Source organism: Grammomys surdaster, unplaced genomic scaffold (genome assembly GCF_004785775.1).
Source record: "Grammomys surdaster isolate TR1022 unplaced genomic scaffold, NIH_TR_1.0 126198, whole genome shotgun sequence".
Classification (NCBI taxonomy): Eukaryota; Metazoa; Chordata; class Mammalia; order Rodentia; family Muridae; genus Grammomys; species Grammomys surdaster.
The window spans coordinates 2475082-2495494 of record NW_021621003.1 but is presented as its reverse complement, the minus strand read 5'-3'; the positions used below and the strand labels follow the sequence as shown (position 1 = coordinate 2495494).

At 38.2% G+C, this 20413-nt stretch overlaps 1 protein-coding gene across 24 annotated transcripts in view; it reads left to right on the top strand.

The window, feature by feature from the left end:
• Window positions 1-20144, top strand: part of Ktn1 (kinectin 1) — an 88928-nt gene extending 68784 nt beyond the window's left edge. For 4 of the 24 annotated variants that reach the window (XM_028758479.1, XM_028758475.1, XM_028758476.1 and 1 more), the window contains 12 exons: window positions 1049-1135; window positions 4322-4411; window positions 7867-7947; window positions 8585-8674; window positions 8812-8904; window positions 9451-9522; window positions 9759-9842; window positions 9981-10064; window positions 13803-13886; window positions 16744-16839; window positions 17684-17800; window positions 19687-20144. In XM_028758479.1, the coding sequence (XP_028614312.1) occupies window positions 1049-1135; window positions 4322-4411; window positions 7867-7947; window positions 8585-8674; window positions 8812-8904; window positions 9451-9522; window positions 9759-9842; window positions 9981-10064; window positions 13803-13886; window positions 16744-16839; window positions 17684-17788 (966 nt within the window). In that variant the 3' untranslated portion in view covers window positions 17789-17800; window positions 19687-20144. The remainder of the gene's footprint in view (window positions 1-1048; window positions 1136-4321; window positions 4412-7866; window positions 7948-8584; window positions 8675-8811; window positions 8905-9450; window positions 9523-9758; window positions 9843-9980; window positions 10065-13802; window positions 13887-16743; window positions 16840-17683; window positions 17801-19686) is intronic. The other 20 variants (XM_028758497.1, XM_028758495.1, XM_028758481.1 and 17 more) reach the window with 13 other exon arrangements.
• The last annotated feature ends 269 nt before the right edge of the window (window positions 20145-20413 follow it).

Below are 20413 nucleotides of genomic sequence, written 5' to 3'. Positions count from 1 at the left end.
TTCCAATATAGTTCTAACATTGTAACTAACTGTTTTGCTGGAATTCTGAGGTAAGGAGGGCATAGAACTATAGTTTATTTAGTTCCCTCAGCACAGTGGTGGCTGTGAGTCTTCATTTCAAGTCTGTAATGAGCCAGGACAGTGGAGGCCGGCAGGGTGCAGTTTCAACCCACTCAGACATTTGGCCAGATTTCTTAACTTTCGGCTGTGGTTTCCCATCTATAAAGTGAGAATTAAAAAATCTTACAAATTGTTGTAAGGACTAATGAGAATTTGCGTAGTGCTAAATACAGTATTTGGCTCCTAAATTGGCAATAAATGGTAATTATTGGCTTTTAATTTTTGTTTAATATTCTTAATTGTGAAGATGAATTATAGCATCTTGTTTTTATTTGTGTTTGCTAAGGAAATGCTTTCTTTCAAAGCTCACTTTTAAATGGGCCCAGTTTTTTCTTAACGAGAATGTGTTATAGTTTCTCTGCCTCAGTTGCTTCAGTCAGCTGCCGAGTTCAGTTGTGTCTGATTGCTTGTGGCATCCCTGTTCGACTGTACCAAATACAGAGCACAGAGGGTTAGGCTTTAATTAGAAATGTGCTAATTTTATCTAAAATAGAGTTACAGGAAAAAAAATGTTACTCAGTAAAGTTCTGTGAGGCTGACGTTGGGCATTGTTTTACTAGTACATGAGAAGTATTTTGCAGTACTGTGTATTTGCTCTGTCCTTAGCTGTAATGCTTGAAGTCATAATTGTAGTCCTGATTGGCCTGTTTACCTTCGAATGCTTTCTTCTTTGTCACCTGTGCCAACTTAATTGTTTTTTAAAGAATGGCATATTTGGTGTGCATACTAAAACATGAGAAGTGTGGACATCCTTACTTTCCCATTCAGACTTCTAAACATTATTATTATTATTTTGCTAATACACATTTTCCTATTGAATAATTTTGCAATAACCAGCATTTAAATGCAGTGCAAAATATTGATGAAGTTAAAGGAGAAATCTTTTAATAATGGATAAACTGAAATCATTCTTTCTAAAAATGATTAGGACCTTCGGGAGAAAAACTGGGAAGCAATGGAAGCATTGGCATCAACTGAAAAAATGCTGCAGGAGAGAGTGAGCAAGACTTCCAAGGTTGTAATTAACTCCCAGGACTGCCATTGCAGTCTGCAGCCTGTCCAGACCAGACTGGTTCCCTTTTGCTTCAGTCCAAACCATTTAAATACAGCAGCTCCTTGTCACCCATGTTTATTGTCCTCATCATCTGCCTTTCATCTTCTCCCTGAGACTTGAGTTGGGCACTCTGTGCTGGGATGAGCCCACTGTGGGTGTTTTGGTGCGCACAGCTTTAGGGGAAAGATCTCAGAAGACTCCATACTGTGTGTGCAGGTCCTTCCTCATCACATGCTGTGCCACTTGGTGTAGTTAAGAGAACTTCGATGAGATTCCCAAATCAGAAAAATCTGAGTGAATTAATGGAGCGAATTAAAAACCTAGCATGTGTTTGCGGTGCATAGTAAAGTGGGGGTTCTGGAGCATACCAGGAGATTCAGACAAGGGAGGAAGACAGCAAAATCTTAGTACAGAAAAAGGGCCCATTCACAGTATGCTACTGGGGAAGATTCCTCAGAGACACAGCCTTACACTTTGTAGTTTGAAGATGCGGGACAGTAGTTGCACCCATGTCTGTTCCGTGTGTAGTATTCGTATGAGTGGGTGATGAGACTGTAAAGTACTTCTGAGGCGCACGTCCCCTTTATCTTCAAATCGACTAAGGACATCCTTCTTAGTACTTAAGTGTACTGGGGAGCAGGATCATAATGGAGAGTGATAGAAAGGTTAGCACAGCTGTGTGTGTGTGTGCAACATGAATACTGGGTTGTGAAGCCAGGTTAGTGAGTGCCTCAAAAGGTTAATTCCACATTCTGAAGTTGTTTATGCGCCAAGATAATCTATTACGTTTTAATAACAAAAGTGTTAAGGATTTTGAAACAGTTTCTTAGTGGAATGCCATTTTATGATTTGCCAATTTTTATGTATAGTTATATTTCCTTTAACACAATAGATTTATACGTAAATTTTCATTAAGCTTTAAGTTGAGACTGTTGACAGCTATTACTGCCAGAGGAATTTATTCCAGACACTGTGCGGCACAGGTCTTGTTCAATTGTGAAGGGTTCCTGTTGTACAGCCATCTCTGGCAGCAAGGGGAGTTTTAGTATGGACTTTTCACTGTTCAGAACTAAAAGACTTTGTGCCTTTCCTGCATAGGGAATTGTTGCATCCTCTAATGCAAAAGGGAGCTCCAGTGTGTGCATGGTAGTTTGCAAAGCTAACGAGCTATGAGGATAGACTGCAGTTTTCTATTAGCAGAACTGAGAATCCTTTCATAGCTTGGGTGTAAAATGATTTACTAAGTGCCACAAATTGTGATGTGACTTCATAAAGCACTGTTAGTGTTTTAGGGGTTAGAAATAGTTAAACTTGGTAGCATACTGTTTTCAGATGTTTTTATTAATGAGGTTCTTCTCCTCCTCCCTCCCACCCCCCGGGGTGTGTGTGTGTGTGTGTGTGTGTGTCTCAGTATGTAGTCCATTTGAGGTCCCCCTGCTTCAGCTTCCCAAGTCCAGGTATTACAAACAAACCCTCACCATACCAGCTTCTGGAAAGTTTGTTTTATTACTTTCTTTTCAGACAGGGTCTCACTATGTAACAGCCTTGGGTGGCCTGGAACTAGTTAATTAGAACAGGATAGCTTCAAATTCTGCCTGCCTGCCTGCCTCTGCCCCTGTTGGGTAAAGGCATAAGCCACCAAACCTAGCCTGGAGTTACTTTTAAAACACTAAATTCTCTTTAGAAACTGTAATGATAGACTTACATAAAAGATGTTTTACATATTCTAATTAGTGGTATTACTAAGGAAATAATCCATCAATGGTGGTACCAAGAAAATAATCAGATTTCTAAAATAGATCTTTTTTTCAGGCATTGAGTAGAAATTACTGTTTACAACCAAATTTATGTCAAATGAAAACTCTGTAGCTAAAACATTTCCTATAGAATGAAGTAGCTTACTAAGTGGCTGTTGACTACAAGTGAGCCTTCCTCTCTGCTTCTAGGATGCCTCTGTTCCAAAAGATCTTTTCCTTTAAGATTGCTCTGCATATCTGTAGTCAGATGATACAGTGATCTCTTGATTACCTCTGAAATAGCAGTGGCCTTCCAGTAAATATACTGTACTCTGTATTAGGTACATGTGTACGAGTAAAACAGCTATTCTAAAATATTGCCAACTAATCTTTAATAATATATTAGCTTTTAGTGTGCATAGAATATGAAATATTGGTTTCTATTGTGTAAATTTAGATTTTCATGTAATTAAAGTTTTCTTAAATTGAACTGTAGGTGTTTTAAATCAGTAACAGACATCAAGGAGCTCGTGAGAGTGCTGAGGTGGCGCTTGCCACCTCTTGTTTCTTGGACTCCAGCAGTAATGGAATGGTTGTGTTGGTTTGGTTTTGGTGTACATTTTTATAGCTGTCTTTTAAAAAAATCTTGTAGAAATAATTTGAGCATTAGATTTGAGGGGATATGTGTGTATCTGATCCAATTGTGCCCCTCATTTTGCCAGATATACTTCTGAACTTACAATTGGAGTTAAAAGTCACCATATTTAGATTGAACATTAGTAATAGTGGCAGTGTACAGCTCACTGTGTGTCAGCACTCATCTTACTGAGCACATGGAAACTGAGTTAGTGAAGTGATGAGTCTCAGCCGTCCTTCTCCCCACTTCTACTGCCGATCACAATTGCTCCTTTCTGCTTTGTTTAACAGAAATAGCTTGATCTGACCTTGAAGAGCAGAATAGGAAAGTGTCCATGCTTCCTTTGTGAACTTTTACGAGTCAGGAAGCTTCCGGCTTGCCCAGATGCGTATTCCATAGTCAGGTCCTCTGTAAGGCTGACTGGTGGGAAGGATTGTGTAGTCAGGTCCTCTGTAAGACTGACTGGTGGGAAGGATTGTGTGTTTGGAATGTTACTAGAGTGGCACATCCCTTTACTTCTAATGCCAAACTACTTTGGATTGATTAACTAAGATATTATTTGCTATCTATGCTTAGAGATTTGGAAATTTTTATCTTTAAGGAAGTATGCTTTAATGCCTTAAAGTGAGAAAAGTTGATACTTTTCAATATTAAAATAAGCTTTGAAAATTGTCTTTTTCCTCCATTAGAGCTTAAAAGGTCATACTTTTTTTTATTTTCCTATTTGAACATTGTCTAATATTGTAAGATGATCTCATCTGTCTTTTGCTTTAGGAAAGACGGCAACAAGTGGAAGCTACTGAGTTAGAGTCCAAAGACCTTCTCAGGAGGTTATTTCCAACGGTGTCTGTCCCTTCTAATTTGGTAAGATAATGAACCTCTTTTTTTTTTAAACATTTAGCCTGAAGTTATGTAGGAAGTTATTGGTAGTAGCATTTGATTTCTGAATTTGCTTTACTACCATGCTGAACTTCTCAGCATCTCCATAACTAACATACTTCTGAGTGATCAGGGCAGTAACTTAGTTCAAAGCCCCTTTTCCCGAACCTGAAACTTCCATTGTGTTCTATCACGCTGAATGACTTGTAAATGTATTTGGAAAATAGTTGTTTTTTTTTTTTTTGAATGGGTAATAAAACCAATAATAATTGATTTAAGTGATTATTGTCTTAGTTTTAACAATTGTTCTTTAATGTATTCGATGCTACAAATTAAGTCATTTTACATTTTAAAGTCATGATTTTCATCTATTCTTCCCCCCAAATTCTAACATGCAGCTGGCTTGAGGTTGAACGTGGTTCAAGCAGGATAGAAAAGGGACAGGTTCAGATCAGCAGCCAGTGCTCCAGGGCAGAGATGATCAGGGAATGTGCCTGAGTCTCCTCAAATGATGAGATAGGACTTCTTAAATTTTTAGTAAAATAATGTGTGTATATATTCACAAGTAGGCAATGGAATAATGATCACAGGACCCACCTTGTGAATCCTCACACATGCTTTTGTTAATACATAAACCCTTTCTTATCCTTCCCATCCTGTTAGTGGTGGCTCTCAGTCTTCCCAATGCTGTGACCCTTTAGTACAGCTCCTCATGTGGTGACTCCCAACCATAACATTATTTTCATTGCTACCTCATAACTGTAATTTTGCTACTTTATGAATTGTAACATGAATACTTTTGGAGATAGAAATTTGCCAAAGTAATTGTGACCCACAGGTTGAGAACCTCTGCATTAGATCATCCTGAAGGAACTCAAGCATCAGAGCATTTGTCTGTAAATATTTCAAAAGAGATCAAGCTAATCTTTTATTTAAAAAACATACCTTTAATTAGACAAGTTTAATCATTTTCCTAATTTTCATATACTAATGCTAATTAAATAATAGCAAGGTAGTTTATTTTATAACCAGAACCCCAAATAAGACCAACATGTGATTGGTGCCTGCTGAGCCGCTGCAAGTGTGCTGCATCCTACCCTTTTTCCCTCCCTGATTTGAAGCCCAGAAGTGTCCTATTGCAGTTTCTGATAGTTTGGATTTAGCTGACTGCATTCTTCTGTCCTTTGTATAACTCATAAATTGGCACTCAGGCTTGTCTGATCCAGGGTCAGTATTTCAAGGTAGTGTGGGTACTGTTGTCTACTTTTATCATGAGGTCTGTGATATCTGCTTGGCTCGTTTAGTGGAGTGATCTGCTGTAGGCTGGCTGTGATGTCCTTTGATAGCTCTTGTGCCTTGTGCTGTAACAGGATGTTCAAGTTCAAGTTAAGATACAGTTGAAGCTTCAAGCATGGAATGGCTCCTTTCTCCAAGGAGCTCTGTGTCCTCTAGGTGTGGGTGCAGGGGCAGAGTAAGTACTTAACGGGTGTACTGTATGAGAGTAGGATATGGTCTTGCCATGTCGTAGCTCAAGCTGGCCTTAGATTCCTGATTACAGGTGTGTGCCACCATGCCTGGTTAAATTCATTCTTAATGGCAGCATACTAGTTACCTTCAATAGCTAAATATTCATGGCTCTGTAACAATTTGTAAATCATGTAAGACAGAAAGTATTCTTTGTGTTTTGTTTACATACTTGTTTAAAGTTGATTCATGTGATTAAGCTTTTCATGTGCTACTTAGAGATTAGTATTCTAGATTTTTAAAAGAATTACTTAATATAGCCAGTCATGGTGGCACACACGTGCAATCCCAGCACAAGTGAGGCAGAGATAGGCCATCCTGGTCTATATATCAGGCTAGTAGGACTACATACAAGAGAAAAAAAACAAAATTAAGCCTCATTAAGATAAATTAACATAACTATTAAATATACAAGTCTATTGCTATTACCAACGTGTAAAGCAGATGTAGATGAGAACGATTTCATCTGGTTTTAATTTGTTTTGCATCCCAGTATTTAAAGCTTTAAGTAGTTTGTCAGTGTTCACTGCTCTGGTTTGAATTTGTATTGTGAGAATGCTATTCTTTTAATATAAATAGGGGCTTTTAAGCCAGCATGGCTTTGAAAGGGGTGCAGTGTGGGCTGATCGCCATCCCCTCTTCCCCTGCCTTCTCATGTGATGCTTGGAGAATATCCATTCAGATACAGAAGCAGAGCAAGTCAATCATAGTCAATGAACAGATTGTTTTCTTTATTAACCAAACCAAAAATATAAGAAGAAACTTGATCTAAAAGTATTAGACACTTGTTAATAGTTTCAAATTCAGTTAAGAAGCTTCACAAATTTATAATGATTTATTCTAAAGTTTCAGATAGTGGCTTAAACAATATATGGTTGTTTTCTTCACTTAACCTGTAAACAGAAGCCAGTTTTGTGTTGGAGCTAAATAAATGCGTGCTTCTTACCCCCATTAAGATTTAAATGCTTATAATACATCTTTTTTTGAATGAAGTATTTTCAGGATTTTTGGGAGTACCTTCAAAGAATTTAAAATTTTCTGATCAGAATGCCTTTAGTTAGACTTTGAATTTCAAAATTCTAAATACTTTTGTGTTTAGAACTATTTTACCTGGAAAAGTTTTTGAAATGCTCCTTATTCTAGATCTTGAATTTTTTTTACAAATTGAGGTTATTAGCCTGTTGCTCATGAATACTTCTCATGGTGTTAGAACATGAATTTGGAGCTTAGGTCTACTGTCTTTGAGTCCAAAATTCAGTTGCAAATATTTTGGTATGGATAAAAAGCATTTTATTTTGATACTAATATATATTTCATTTCTTTGCACATTAAATTATTTATTTACTTACCTATTGCTGGCTATGGTAGCATTTGTCTTTAAACCTAGCATTTCCAGGCTTGTGTCAAAATAAATTGTTTAGTCATTTTTTCCTCCTAAGATAGTCTTCCTATGTAGCCTAGGATGGCCTGAAACTCACGATATAACTGAAGTTGGTATTGAACTAGTTATCTGTTCACCCTTCCAAGGCTGTGGAACTACAGGCATGTGGCATCATTTGGATTTTAGTGTTTTTTTTTTTTATTTATTTGTTTTTTAAAACTGTCTTATGTTCAGTCTATGAAAGTTATATCTGCCTGTGAAATTCTAAGTTTGATGACAGTGTATGTGGGCTTTTATCTGATTTGGTGCTTTTTTTTTTTTTTTTTTTTTTTGGTTTTTCAAGACAGGGTTTCTCTATGTAGTCCTGGCTGTCCCTTGAACTCAGAAATCCGCCTGCCTCTGCCTCCCAAGTGCTGGGATTAAAGGTGTGCGTCACCACCGCCCGGCTGATTTGGTGCTCTTAAAATGTTTGATTTTTTTTTTTAAAATTGGACTTTTATGGAAACCAGTAACTTTGACCTTTTTTCCCCTATAGAATTTCAATGAATGGTTATGTTGCTTTGAAAAGAAGGCAAAAGCATGCATGGCTGGAACGTCGGATGCAGAGGCAGTCAAGGTTAGTTGAAGAAATGAACTATGTATTTAAACAAACTGAGAGTTGGAGCACACAAGAAGCTGTTCTCAGAAGCCCTGGGTTGATAGAGGGATGCGTTATTAGCTGGGTAGTGAGAGGAATATGGTCCCTTCATTTCTAAAACCAAGTGTTTAATTACTCTCATCTCCTTTTAGCTTAAGTTTTCAATGTCAGCCACGCTAAGATGTGTGCCAGTTCCATTGGCTCGCTGCAGCACCCCCAGATAACCTCAGCAGCACTCACAAACTGCCTTCCTTCTTACCCGCGGCCACCAAGAGAGTGCAGATCCCTGACAGTTTTGAATCCTAGGTGGCAGGAGTAAAGTCTCCTTCCTCATGTGTGTCCTAAGCATGGTAACATTTACTTATGGGTCTCGTTACATGTTACCTCGTGTGTAGAGTAAAATCCTTGTTGTAAATGTGTGATGGTGTTTCTTAGTGAGGACTTAAAAAGAGCTTCACAAATGGACACCATGTGACCAAAAGGCCATCAGACTGCAGTGCTGCTTCGGAATGTAATATTGTTAAAATTCATTGAATCCATTGATTATGTCATCCGATACTGAAACTAATGTGAGGTACAGCCCTCTCATTTGTCATTTTTATCTCATTCTTTGCAGGTTTTGGAGCACAGATTGAAAGAAGCTAATGAAATGCACACACTGCTACAGCTGGAATGTGAAAAATACAAATCGGTCCTTGCAGAAACAGTAGGATATGGCTTGAATTACCTTTTGATTTTAATTTTAAATTATTGACTATTTCTTTCTGGCCTTTGTGATTTATCTTGGCAACAGGATAATTGAAAATCATAAAATTTTCAGAACAATTCTGCCTTTGTCCACAGGAAGGAATTTTGCAAAAGCTTCAGCGAAGTGTGGAGCAAGAAGAAAGTAAATGGAAAGTTAAGGCTGAAGAATCTCGAAGGACTATTAAGCAGGTATGTAAGGAAGAGCTTACAGCAGCAGTACTGAGTGAGCATGTGTTAATACCGTTGGAGAGTAAATATAGTGAGTAGCTATTGTTACCAAAAATGAAGTGATTCTAGCTGGCTCTTAATATAGGATCAGTACAAGTGGGTAGGTTCTGAGCATTATTGAAATGAAGTCACATGTGAGACTTTAATTTTTAAAAGCTTTAGTTGACAATTCAGTATAGGCTACATTTGTAACCTCTAAGCAGGGTTGGCAAAAGGAACTTGCTACAACCTGACAGTCTGATTCTATCCATGGAGGAAGGAGAGAACTGACTCCTGCAAATTGTCCCCTGACCTCAGATGCATTGTGGCTTGTGTTTGCCCCTCTCTTGAATAAAATAAGTAAAAATTTAAAAAGCAAAACTAAAAAACTATATCCAGCCCATGGCCCAAGATAGAGATGAATATGACCCAAACATTTGTAGACTGTGCCATGTCTTCATTCGAGCATTAACATGTCTTTGCAGTCCATGGCTCCAGTGCGTCCTCAGTGGTTCTCTCTCATTTCAGATGCAGTCCTCCTTCACAGCCTCAGAGCAAGAGCTAGAGCAACTAAGACAAGAAAACAAAGATATGGAGAATGTATGTACTTAGACTTAGACTTGCAACCTGTGAACTCAGTTTTAGCATTATGGGTTGCTCAAACATCTGTATTTTAAAGTTACATTTATGTCTCATATGTTTTTATCTTGAGTAGTTTGAGCTGATAACAGCTTTAAATTCATAAGTATCCTACATAAGTATCCTAACATTCTATTATGGGAAAAATCATGGAAGGAAAATGTAAATGACTTACCTTCCCTCTGTTGTGTTGACAGCTGAGAAGAGAACGAGAACATTTGGAAATGGAGCTAGAGAAGGCTGAGGTGGAGCGATCGTCGTACGTGATGGAAGTCAGAGAGGTACTTAGACATTCTTCACACTTTCTGTTCAGTTGAGACATGGCATTAATGTTTAAGTTGTTTGTAGAAGGGCTTCCGAGTAGCTGCAAAGTGTGGGTTATCATGGAGATCAATCTTAAATTGTAAACTTCATTGCAGCTGAAAGATCTGTTGACTGAGTTGCAGAAAAAACTTGATGATTCATATTCTGAAGCAGTAAGACAGAATGAAGAGCTTAACTTGGTAAGAAGCTTGTCCTCCACTGAGTGTCCGGTAGACTCTGGGGACACGTGTGCTGGTGTGCAGACTCCACCAGACTTCTTTTCCCGGCTAACCACCTTTAGCTTGGCACTTTCCTTAGGTTAGAGTTAATCTTTCTCTTCTGATGTCTCTGAAGACGGTTCTTCTTTTCTTAGCTCCTAATAATGGCATGTTTGGCTTCCAACTCTATTTCAAAGTTTTCTGCTTTTTATGCAACCTAATTTCTTGAACAGTGTTAGTTTTTGGTGAATAAGGAAACAAAATTTGATTGAAGGAGTTGAAAAGATTGTCTTCTTGAACTATCATAGTTAACTAGGATTTCTAGTTTTGTAGCTTACAGATGAGTGTTCTTCATTCAAGAAATAACCCTAACCAAAGCTAACTAGTCTTTCTAAAAGTAAATTTCAGAACTTTTAAAAGTAATTTCTGTTCTATTTGTTCTTTTGAGTCAAGGTCTTTTATGTAGGCTGGTCTCAAACTCACAGTAATTCTCAGTATTTTAGCTGGGATTACAGATGTGAGCCAGTGTTCATTATCAGTATGTAATCTAACTCTTAGTAACCCACAATGATTGACTGACTGAACCAATCTCCTCCTTCCCTTCCTCCCTCTCCCTTCTTTCCTTTTTCTCCCTTCCTTCCTGTGGTTCTAGGAATTAAACCTAGGACCTCGTGCATAATAGGCAAACATTTTATCTAAATTGCATCCCCAGCCCTTCCTTTTACTTTTGATACAAGGTCTTGTTGAATTGCCTAAGGTAGCTTTGAGTTTTGTAGCCCAGGATGCCCCAGCCTCCCCAGTAGCTAGGATGACGGCCCCAGGCTAAATTTCAGCTAAATTTGTTAAGACATGAAGTTCTTTGCATTCATGTTGTAATTTTTAAGGGTTTGTACTGATTGTTGACATGCTGACCTGTTAGCTAGCTAGCGTTATCCTGTTCTGTTTTATACACTAATTGCATCTTCCTGGGATTTAAAACACTTTATAACGTTACCTTTAAAAAAAAAAAAATCTGAGCATACTGGAAGAGTAAAGTAATTTTCTCCTGAATTCAGATTAATCCTGCCAGTTGAGAGTTGTTCACTTAGCACTACAGGTGCACATGGAGAGCTTACTAGGCCTGTTTTTTTTCTCATTCCTGATCAGGCTTTGTTACAGCAGTTATACTTAGTACTTTTTTTTTTTTATTTTTCTGTTTAAAAAATTTAAGTTAGCATATAGTACTGAGTTTCTCACAGCATCTTCATATACGTGTCTTGGCCATTCCCCTCCACACCCATCCCTGCTTCCCTGTCCCCTGGCTGCTTCTCTTTCTTCCTGATTGGGGTATTTGGAGGCAGCTTGGCTATATAATCCTGGCTAGCCTTGAACTGGCAGCAATCTTTCTAAATCAGTTTGCAGAGTATTGAGATTTATTGAGATTTACAGGTGTGCATCGTGATGCTTTGTATGACAGTAATTATTGAGAATTAGTTTTTAGAGTTGTATGAGGAGTAGAGTATTGTGTGCACATACATGTGCACATATACACCCCTATATTTTAAATCCTTGTTGTATTTACCAATGTTTGGTTTAACTATACCCATTTCTAGTGCAATATAAGACTAGTTTTTTGCATGTATTTGGTGTATATCTCACTGATTAGGTCTGTGATATTTCACAGTTGTAAGCCTATAGAATGTTTTAGAAGAATCTTTATTCGTTTATTTTGTTTTGTTTTTTGAGACATGGTTTCTCTATTTAGCCGTAGCTGTCCCGGGACTCACTTTGTAGACCAGGCTGACCTCGAAGTGAAAGATCTGCCTGCCTCTGCCTCTCAAGTGCTGAGATTAAAAGTGTAGTCACCATTACTGACTTTCTTTTTGTTTTGTTTTGTTTTTTAGATAGTATTTCTTTATGTAACCTTTGCTCTCCTAGAACTTCCTCTGTAGACCAGGCTGGCCTTAAACTCAAAGAGATCAGCTCGCCTCTTCCTCCCAAGTGCTGAATTAAAGACTTGTGCCACTACTGACCAGATAGCAGATTCATTTTTAACTAGAGAGTTTTCTTCTTAGTTTTGATGCTTAGAAGCTGACTCAGCAGTTGTAGCATTTGTGCCTGATCTGTAGACTGGTGGCTACACCTCCATTTTGTTGGTTGGTCTCTGTTAATTACCCTTCTGCTATCAGGAGAAAGTTTTAAGTGGCAATTTCTGGTTTTCTTTCTTGTCTTGTGATTGTAATAGTTGCTTTATTTTAAAATAAAATAAATTTGCTTGGCCATAAATACACTGTTGTATAGTTTTGTCAGAAGATGGTCTTCTCTGCCAAAGAGAGCTGAGCTCTCTGTTAGGTACAAAAAGCAGAAACTTTAGGCATTTAAATGTACTTTACCAAATAAATTGACCAAGTGGGAATTCCTCATACCATTTTAAATATAGTATATTTATTTGTTTTATTTATTCACTTGCTTGTTACCTTACTAAGATTCCAAAAGTGTTTTGAAAGTCATGCCCATGGCTGGGAGGAAAATCAGTAACATGTACACACACACACACACACACACACACACACACACACACACACACACTTTTTCCAGACAGGCTTTCTCCTTGTAGCCCCGGCTGTCCTGGAAACTCCATCTGTAAACCACACTGGCCTTGAACTCAGAGATCTGCCTGCCTCCACCTCCAAATGCTGGGATCAAAGGTGTGTGCCACCATGCCTGGCATTAACTTTTTAGACAATGTGAATAATTATCTTTCTATTTAATTGGAATAGTTGTGAGAAAGAAGTATTATGCATGGATACTGGGGTCATATACAGCCTGTTTTTGACAATTTGGCTGTTGAGAATTCTTTCTCAATATTTTTAAAAACAAATATTTTATGTCTATGAGTATTTGCATGCATGTATGTATCTAGTGCCCACCAATGCCAGAAGAGAACATTGGATCCTCTGAGACTGGAGTTATAAATAAATGGCTGTAAGTTGTGTGGTTGCCGGGAATTGAGCCTTTGGAATTGAACCAAAGTTTCTGGAAGAGCAGCAATGTAACCTCTTGACGTTTCTTACTGGTGCAGTTTAGGCTAGAGAGACCTTACATTGCTGTTTTCAAAGTTCCTCTGTTGGATTTTTAAACTTTTCACTGGCTTAAAGTAATAACTTTTTAAAAATTTACATTTATTATTTTATATGTATGAGTATTTTGTCTGCATGTATGTCTTTGCACCAAGTTCATGTCTTAGTACCTACGGAAGCCAGAAGAAGTTATTGAATCCCATGGAACCTGAGTTAAAGACAGCTGTGTTTGGGTGCTGGACATCAAACTAAGGTCCTCTCCAAGAACACGTCCTCTTAAACACCAAGCTAAGCCTTCAGCCGTCCCCATGCACCAACTGACTTGTAAAAAGAACTGTAGGTTAAGGGAGTGTTTTAAAGATGATTAGAAATTTTTCTGTTTCCTTGTAATTTGGAATAGTTTCAGTAATTAGGAACAGTAACTGTTAAAGGCTCTTAGTGTCTAGCTCTGGTTTGGGGTTAAAAGTTTTCTACACTAAACTCTAGTTCATTTTCACATCTCTTAAGTTCAGCTCTGCAGGTCGGATCTCTGTGCTGCCAGCTTTTCTGTACCTCTGGCCAGCTGTTAGCTAATCCACTGTGCATCATGGCTCTTAAGAGCCCATTCTTTCCTAGTCATTCTTCATAAACAAATAATTGTTCTGTTCCTTTATTTCTACAGCTCAAGACACAATTAAATGAAACACGCTCCAAACTTCAAAATGAACAAACAGAGAGAAAGAAGGTAGCTGATGATTTGCATAAGGTAAGACACTGCTTGACCTGGAGACAGTGTCCACAACCAGTGTCCTGCAGGCATCTCAATCAGACACCCTGTAAAAGCACTCCTGTCCTTTTGGGTCCTTAGACGTGTAGGCTGCTGGCTGCGTCACAACAGCAATAACAACAAGAAAGCCCTTTGACTTGTCTCCTCATTTGAAGTTAAAGTTTTTACTTTTTATTTCTTCATTTTTGAAGATTCTTTGAAATTATTTGGTGTGTATATGTGTTGTGTTTTGTTGGCATGTATGTCTGTGTACCACATGGGTACTTAGTACTTCTAGAGACTTTGGGTGTCCTGTAATGGAGTTGCCGATGATTGTGAGCTACATGTGGGTGCTGAGAATTGAGCTCAGGTCCTGTTCACGGGGTTAAACTGAGTGAGTGATCTTCACTGCTGAGCCACCTCCCCAGCCCTCCAAAGTTTTCAAGTAAAATTTGCCATTGTCACTGTCATACGGCTTCCACTGCTGTGAACAGACACCATGACCAAGCCAACTCTTACAAAGGACGTTTAATTGGGACTGGCTTATATGTTCAGAGGGTCAGTCCGTTATCATCAAGGAGGGGGCATGGTGGCATACATTTCAGTTTGTTTAGGAAACAAAAAATACATAAATATCTGTAATTTCAGAAGTTTGTTTCTTTAAGTCAGTGTTTTGCACCAATATATGTTTCTTCTTCTTCCCTTCTCTCCTCCTCCTCTTCCTTCTTCCTCCTTCCCTCCTCTTCTCCTCTTCTTCTATTTCCTTCTCTTCTTCCTCTTCCTTCTTCTTTCCTCTTCCTTCCTCCTCCTTGTCTTGTTTCTTCTGAGATGGTTCTCATTGTGTAGCCCAGGCTGACCTTGAACTTAGTGTTGTAGCCTCCTGACTGCTGGATTGCAGGTGTATGTCACCATGCTGAGCACAAATTTTTTTTTTTTTTATTCTCTTATTCAAATTGATGATTTCTTTAGGATCGTATTTCTGGTTCTTTTCATTTGGTTAACAGGTTATTTGTAGTTCTGATGTCCAGTGGTTTTAGTACTTTTTATATGCTTTAACAGAGCTATCCTAGTATTTTTGAGAGATTATATTTATCAGAAAAATTACATTATATCCCTTTCTTGGAATTGCATAATCAAGGATTTACACAGCTTAGGTTTTGATACCTATACCAGTTACTGTAAATAATTATTAATATAATAACATCTTTTAAGTTTCTTATTTAAATATCATGGCATGTATAAATTTCAAATACATGAAAAGTATTTTTGTTGTACACACTTAGAGCTTATGACTGTTAATAAAAAAGACTAAGAATTGAGAAATGCTTGAAAATTTTCAGATTATTTAAGAACAGATTAAATGTTAAATGTGAATTTAGAAAGTTTGTGTTAGAGTACCACCTCTTTTTTTTTTTTTGACTTGAGCTAGGGTCTCATAGCCTTAGTTGGCCTGGAATTCTCTGTGTAGACCAGCTGGCCTCAAGCTTATGGAGTTGCCTCTTGAGCTGGGATTAAATGTTTGTGCCACCATGCCCAGAGAGAGCATAGACTCTTAAGGTTGCGATGTGTATTCATTTAATTTGTTGTATTACTTTAAATTTTGACTTATGCATCATAATATAAAAGATGTAACTTTAGGCTGGCAGTGCAGTTTCTCAGACAGTACCAGTGCTTAAAGGTGTAGGTAGGCCATGGTGTGTCTGTGGCTGAAGTGGCAGTGGTAGGTGACACTCTCCTGCCTCTAGATAGTAGGAATGCTCAGTTAGAATTCAAATGCACATGAATGTGTTTTACTGAGTTAACAAAACACTTTGTAAAACATGCAGTATAAACATAACGTATGGGGCTGCGGAGACGGCTCAGCGGTTACGAGCACTGACTGCTCTTCCAGAGGGCCTGAGGTCAATTCTCAGCAACCACATGGTAGCTCATAGCCTTCTATAATGTGATCTGATGCCATCTTCTCCCATGCAGGTGTACATGCAGATAGAGCACTCATACATAAAAAATAAATTAATTAATGTTTAAAAACATAATGTTGGCGCCTAGTCATAAAATGTTTTCTGCTAATTTTCTCTAAATATGCTTTATGTTCAAAAAAGGTTCCAGATGAGGAGTCAGCAAACCCAGACGAGTTTAGTATTAGTGGTCCACATGTGATAGACTTACATGTTTCATTCAAAAACATGCGAGGCCAAGTATTGGTGGTGCCTGCTGTAATCCAAGTACTTGGGCAGCAGGAGTTAGAAGATCATATGATCCTTGTGTATCTACACAATGAGTTCAAGTCTAGTCTGAGCTACCAGCCTGTCTCAAAAATACCAAAGTTCATTAGCTAAACACTTGAAACTCTGGAGAGAGAGCTCAGTGGTGAGAACATTGACTTCCAAAGGACCTGGGTTAAATTCCCAGCACCTATGTGGCAGCTCACAACTGTCTGTAATTCCAGTTCCAGGGAATTCAACACCCTCGAACAGACATATATGAAGGCAAAACACCAATACACATAAAATTAAAATGAAATAAAAAACAAAACCAAAAACCATAAAACCTGTTCTTAGATATGAGCTGTTAAAAAACAGATTGTGGGCTGGAGTTGGCAGACTTGTAGTCTAGGCTAAAACTTAAATTTATCAGTGTGGTTGCTTCTAGTTTTAATTTCTTTATTCAGTTCCCATGTTTGAGCTGCTAAAATGTACATACATGTTGTTATAAGTTGGCGGGGGATGAGTAGCTCTTTTCAGTGACAAATGTCTTACATCATGTGTTGAGAGGAGCTTTAATTCTGTACGGAATACATATTAAATTATTTCCTTTGTGTGTTTTGATGTATCTTCTCTTTATGCTTTTGTTACAGGCTCAACAGTCACTGAACTTTATCCACTCAAAAATTTCACTAAAACCTGCTGGAGACACTGTTGTTATTGAGAATAGTGATATTTCCCCAGAAATGGTGGGTATTTCCTTTAACCTCAAATTTCTAGATTAGTTACCTTATAAACTTTTTGAAGAAGAAGCATGTTCTTTGGTTCCAAACTGTTCTTCCATGTTTGGGGGAAGGGAGCAAACTTGGGGATGGAATCCATGGCCTTGTGCATATTACACAAGCTCTGCCTCATTGAGCTAACCCAGCTCCATATATAGTATTCTTAACCAGAAGCTGTCTTCTCACCAGAGTACCGCTGCATCCTAGTTATTGGTAGTTTCACCTTTCTTTGTGAGATCCTATGTTAACTGCAGTGTTTTTATGGAGAGGTGTGTGCATTAGTGCTTTGGAATTAGAGTTTGAATGCTTGACTGTGCCGTGCTGCTTACTAACTTCATGTGTGGCTGTCACTCTGCTTCAGTAAAGAGTATTGGCAATGTCACCTGTCCTGTAGGGTTATCGGAAGGAACAACTGAGTACCATGGAGACCCTGAGTAGAGAGTAGCTGTGGCACCCAGTAGCACCTGTGTGTGGCCCCTGTGCTTGGGGCTGTTGGAGGCATGCTCTCCTTTGCTGGATAAGTTTTTTTTTTTTAAACATAATTGTTTTGTTTTCTGAAAGGAAAACTACATTATTTACAATGTTTACAGACTAGAGTTTTCCTTTGTGGCCAGCATTTTATGCAATATAGTCTTCTTTGGTGCCAGCTAGTTTGTTCCACTAATCAGCAAACATTTTTGTGTGTGATTTTTTAGTGTCGCTAGCTAATTGTGTTTTACAAATGCTTAGGTCATTTCCCTTTTTGGTTGCACACTGTTGTCTTTGTGTTTGGAGGCTTTTGAAGTTATTGTCCCTTCCACCTTCTTTTCAGGAGTCTCCTGAGAAAGAGACGATGTCTGTAAGTCTCAATCAGACTGTGACACAGTTACAGCAATTGCTTCAGGAAGTAAATCAACAACTCACAAAGGAGAAGTAATCCAGGTGTGGGGTACGGACACTAAGAACTGCTGCTTCCTTATAAATAATGCAGTGGGGAGAAGTACAGATAACGTTACTCACTGTAAAGTGATCTTCATGTCACCCAAGAAATGTTCCCTCTCACAGTTTCTAGGTGGCAGCTTTGACCTTTCTTGTTTTGTTCCTTTTGTGCACACATTTTGAAGTCTTTTGGTTTAGAGGAATAGAATTACAGTGTAGTTACTACAGGCAGCTTGGTTGTGACGTGACGTGGCTACCTGAGTGGTCTGTTGTGGTGATACCCACAGTCGTCCGTTAGTTGATTCTGATCCTACTTCTGGCCATTTCCCCTCTTGTTATGACTGTGGTTGCTTTTGGCTTTGTTTTATTAATATTGGACTGAAAAATGAAGCCATCCTAACTTTGTAACATGAAAAGAATATACAATATTTATTGTATAACTAAAGATGGGAGTAGTAGATTTCCATAATTTCTGCTGATTAGAGCTGGCTTGGTGGTTTTTGTTTTGTTTTGTTTTGTTTTGTTTTGTTTTGTTTTGAGGTGACTTGTTCAGGCAGTGTTGAGGTCTGGCCTTGAATGTGCTAGAATCATGGTGGCACCATCGTACCAAGTTGGTGTTTTGATTGAGTTTCCTTTTGTAGATAATCTTCTTACTTCTTCATGCTAGAAGTGAGGGATTTGGTTTAGGAGAAATAATAAGTCCATTGTTAGATCATGTTATGAACTCTTGTTGCTTACACAACTGTAGAAAAGCCAAGTTTAGTCCCTTTGTCTGACTTAAATCATACTGCTAAGGGGATAGCATTTGAGTATACAAAGAATATTTCAGATATTTTTCTTCTGAGGCTCTTTGCCCCAGAATTACTGTGATACCCTGTAGGTACAAAGGGACAAGGCAGACTGCTATTTAGAATCTATACCAAAGTTCCTCTGACTGACAGCCACGCAGAAGCCCCAACAGTAGGTTAGGCATGTGAAGAAGTTGACAGTCTTCTCTTATGACATGGCAGGTACGTACTGTGAACGGTTTCTATTCAGGAGAGCCATCCTTTAGCCTACCTAAGCCCATGCCCTTAACAGTGCTGACGTCCTCTCAGAAGACTGAGTGCAGTAAACCCGTTTCCATCTTTACTATTAGGCCAGAAGCTCTCAGCATAGCCTGTATCTTTGTAAGCTTAATTTTCTATTTTCTGGAAGTCATGTTTCTGGCACTTTTCTTCCCCAAATTGGTAGATGACTTTCATTTCTCTTTCGTAGAGAAATTCTTCTCTTCTCATGGCTTCAGCCTGACTATTCCTTTTCCAGATTCTTTCTTAATCTTGTTCTCCTTCATGTTGTCAGTTTTTATTTTATGTTCTCGTTGTGTTTATTTCTTCCCTTGTGTAATTTCTCTGTCTTCTCTAGAATAATAGCTAAAGTCATTTTGCCAACATCATTAATGGTTTGCTGAAGCTTTTCTTTGCATTTAATAGCATAGTCATAGAAAGTTTGGACAAAATATGCCAAATCTCCCGACTTGGTGCTATGAAAAGGGCTTAATGATTAGAGAGCTTTAAGACAGAGAGAGACTGAGTGCTGACCGCCTCCTGCCTTAGGAGTGTTTGTTCTTACTGGAGATGGGGTTTGTAAGTTTCAGCCTGTTCCACTTTGCACCTTGGGTTTGCATTATACTGAGCAAGACTAATAAAAATGGCTTCTCAGGATTGTCATTTCAAAATCTTTATATAAAGGCTTCTGAATCCTGAGGTCTTTTCTTGTCGTGATCACCATCAGTATGAGGTGCTCCGGGTATCACTGAAGTGCCAGGCTGGATCTCGTGAAATCTCTGTGGGATACATGCATGTGGGTTGCTTTTCTTACTTTGTTCTAAATAGATTGCTTTCTTATCTTTTACAGAGTGAAGTAATTGGGAAATTACTCGTTAGAAGTTAACAGAAGGCGTTGTATTATATTTTGCCAAATTAAAGCCTTATTTATGTTTTACCCTTTCTACTTTGTCAGACACTGAACAGTTTTGTCTTTTCTAATCCTTGTTAGACTACTGACTTAAAGAGAAAACACTTTAAAAAGCCAACTCTGTAGACACCTTCAGAGTTTAGTTTTATAATAAAACTGTTTGAATAATTAGACCTTTACATTCCTAAAGATAAAATAAATGTAATCTTTTACCTTATTTTGCTCAAATTGTTCAGAAGATCAAAGTGGTATAGACAATGTGAAATTTAACATTTTAATACTGATGTTGTACACTGCTTAACATTTGGGAAGAAGTCGCCTCTGACATCAACTCAAGGAAACACTTTTTTGTTGCTATTATAATCAGCAAATAAAGGGACACTTATTATTCAACACGACTCGCTCTAATTGTCGTTGAGTTTCAACAAGTTTCACAAGTGTTTCAGATGACTGTCATTTAGAATGCAGTTTCTAATTGCAGCCACCAAACAAGACAAGTCTTGTTGCTCCTGTAACTTCCTGACTAGACCTTTGTGTCTTCTTTGGGTCAGGACTGTGCCAAGTACCGTAGCGTGGGTGACAGCAAGGGGCAGGCACTTGGGTCCCATTCACCATGGAGGAGAATTCTGCTTTAGTTTTACTATTGTTTCACATAACAACTGTTAAG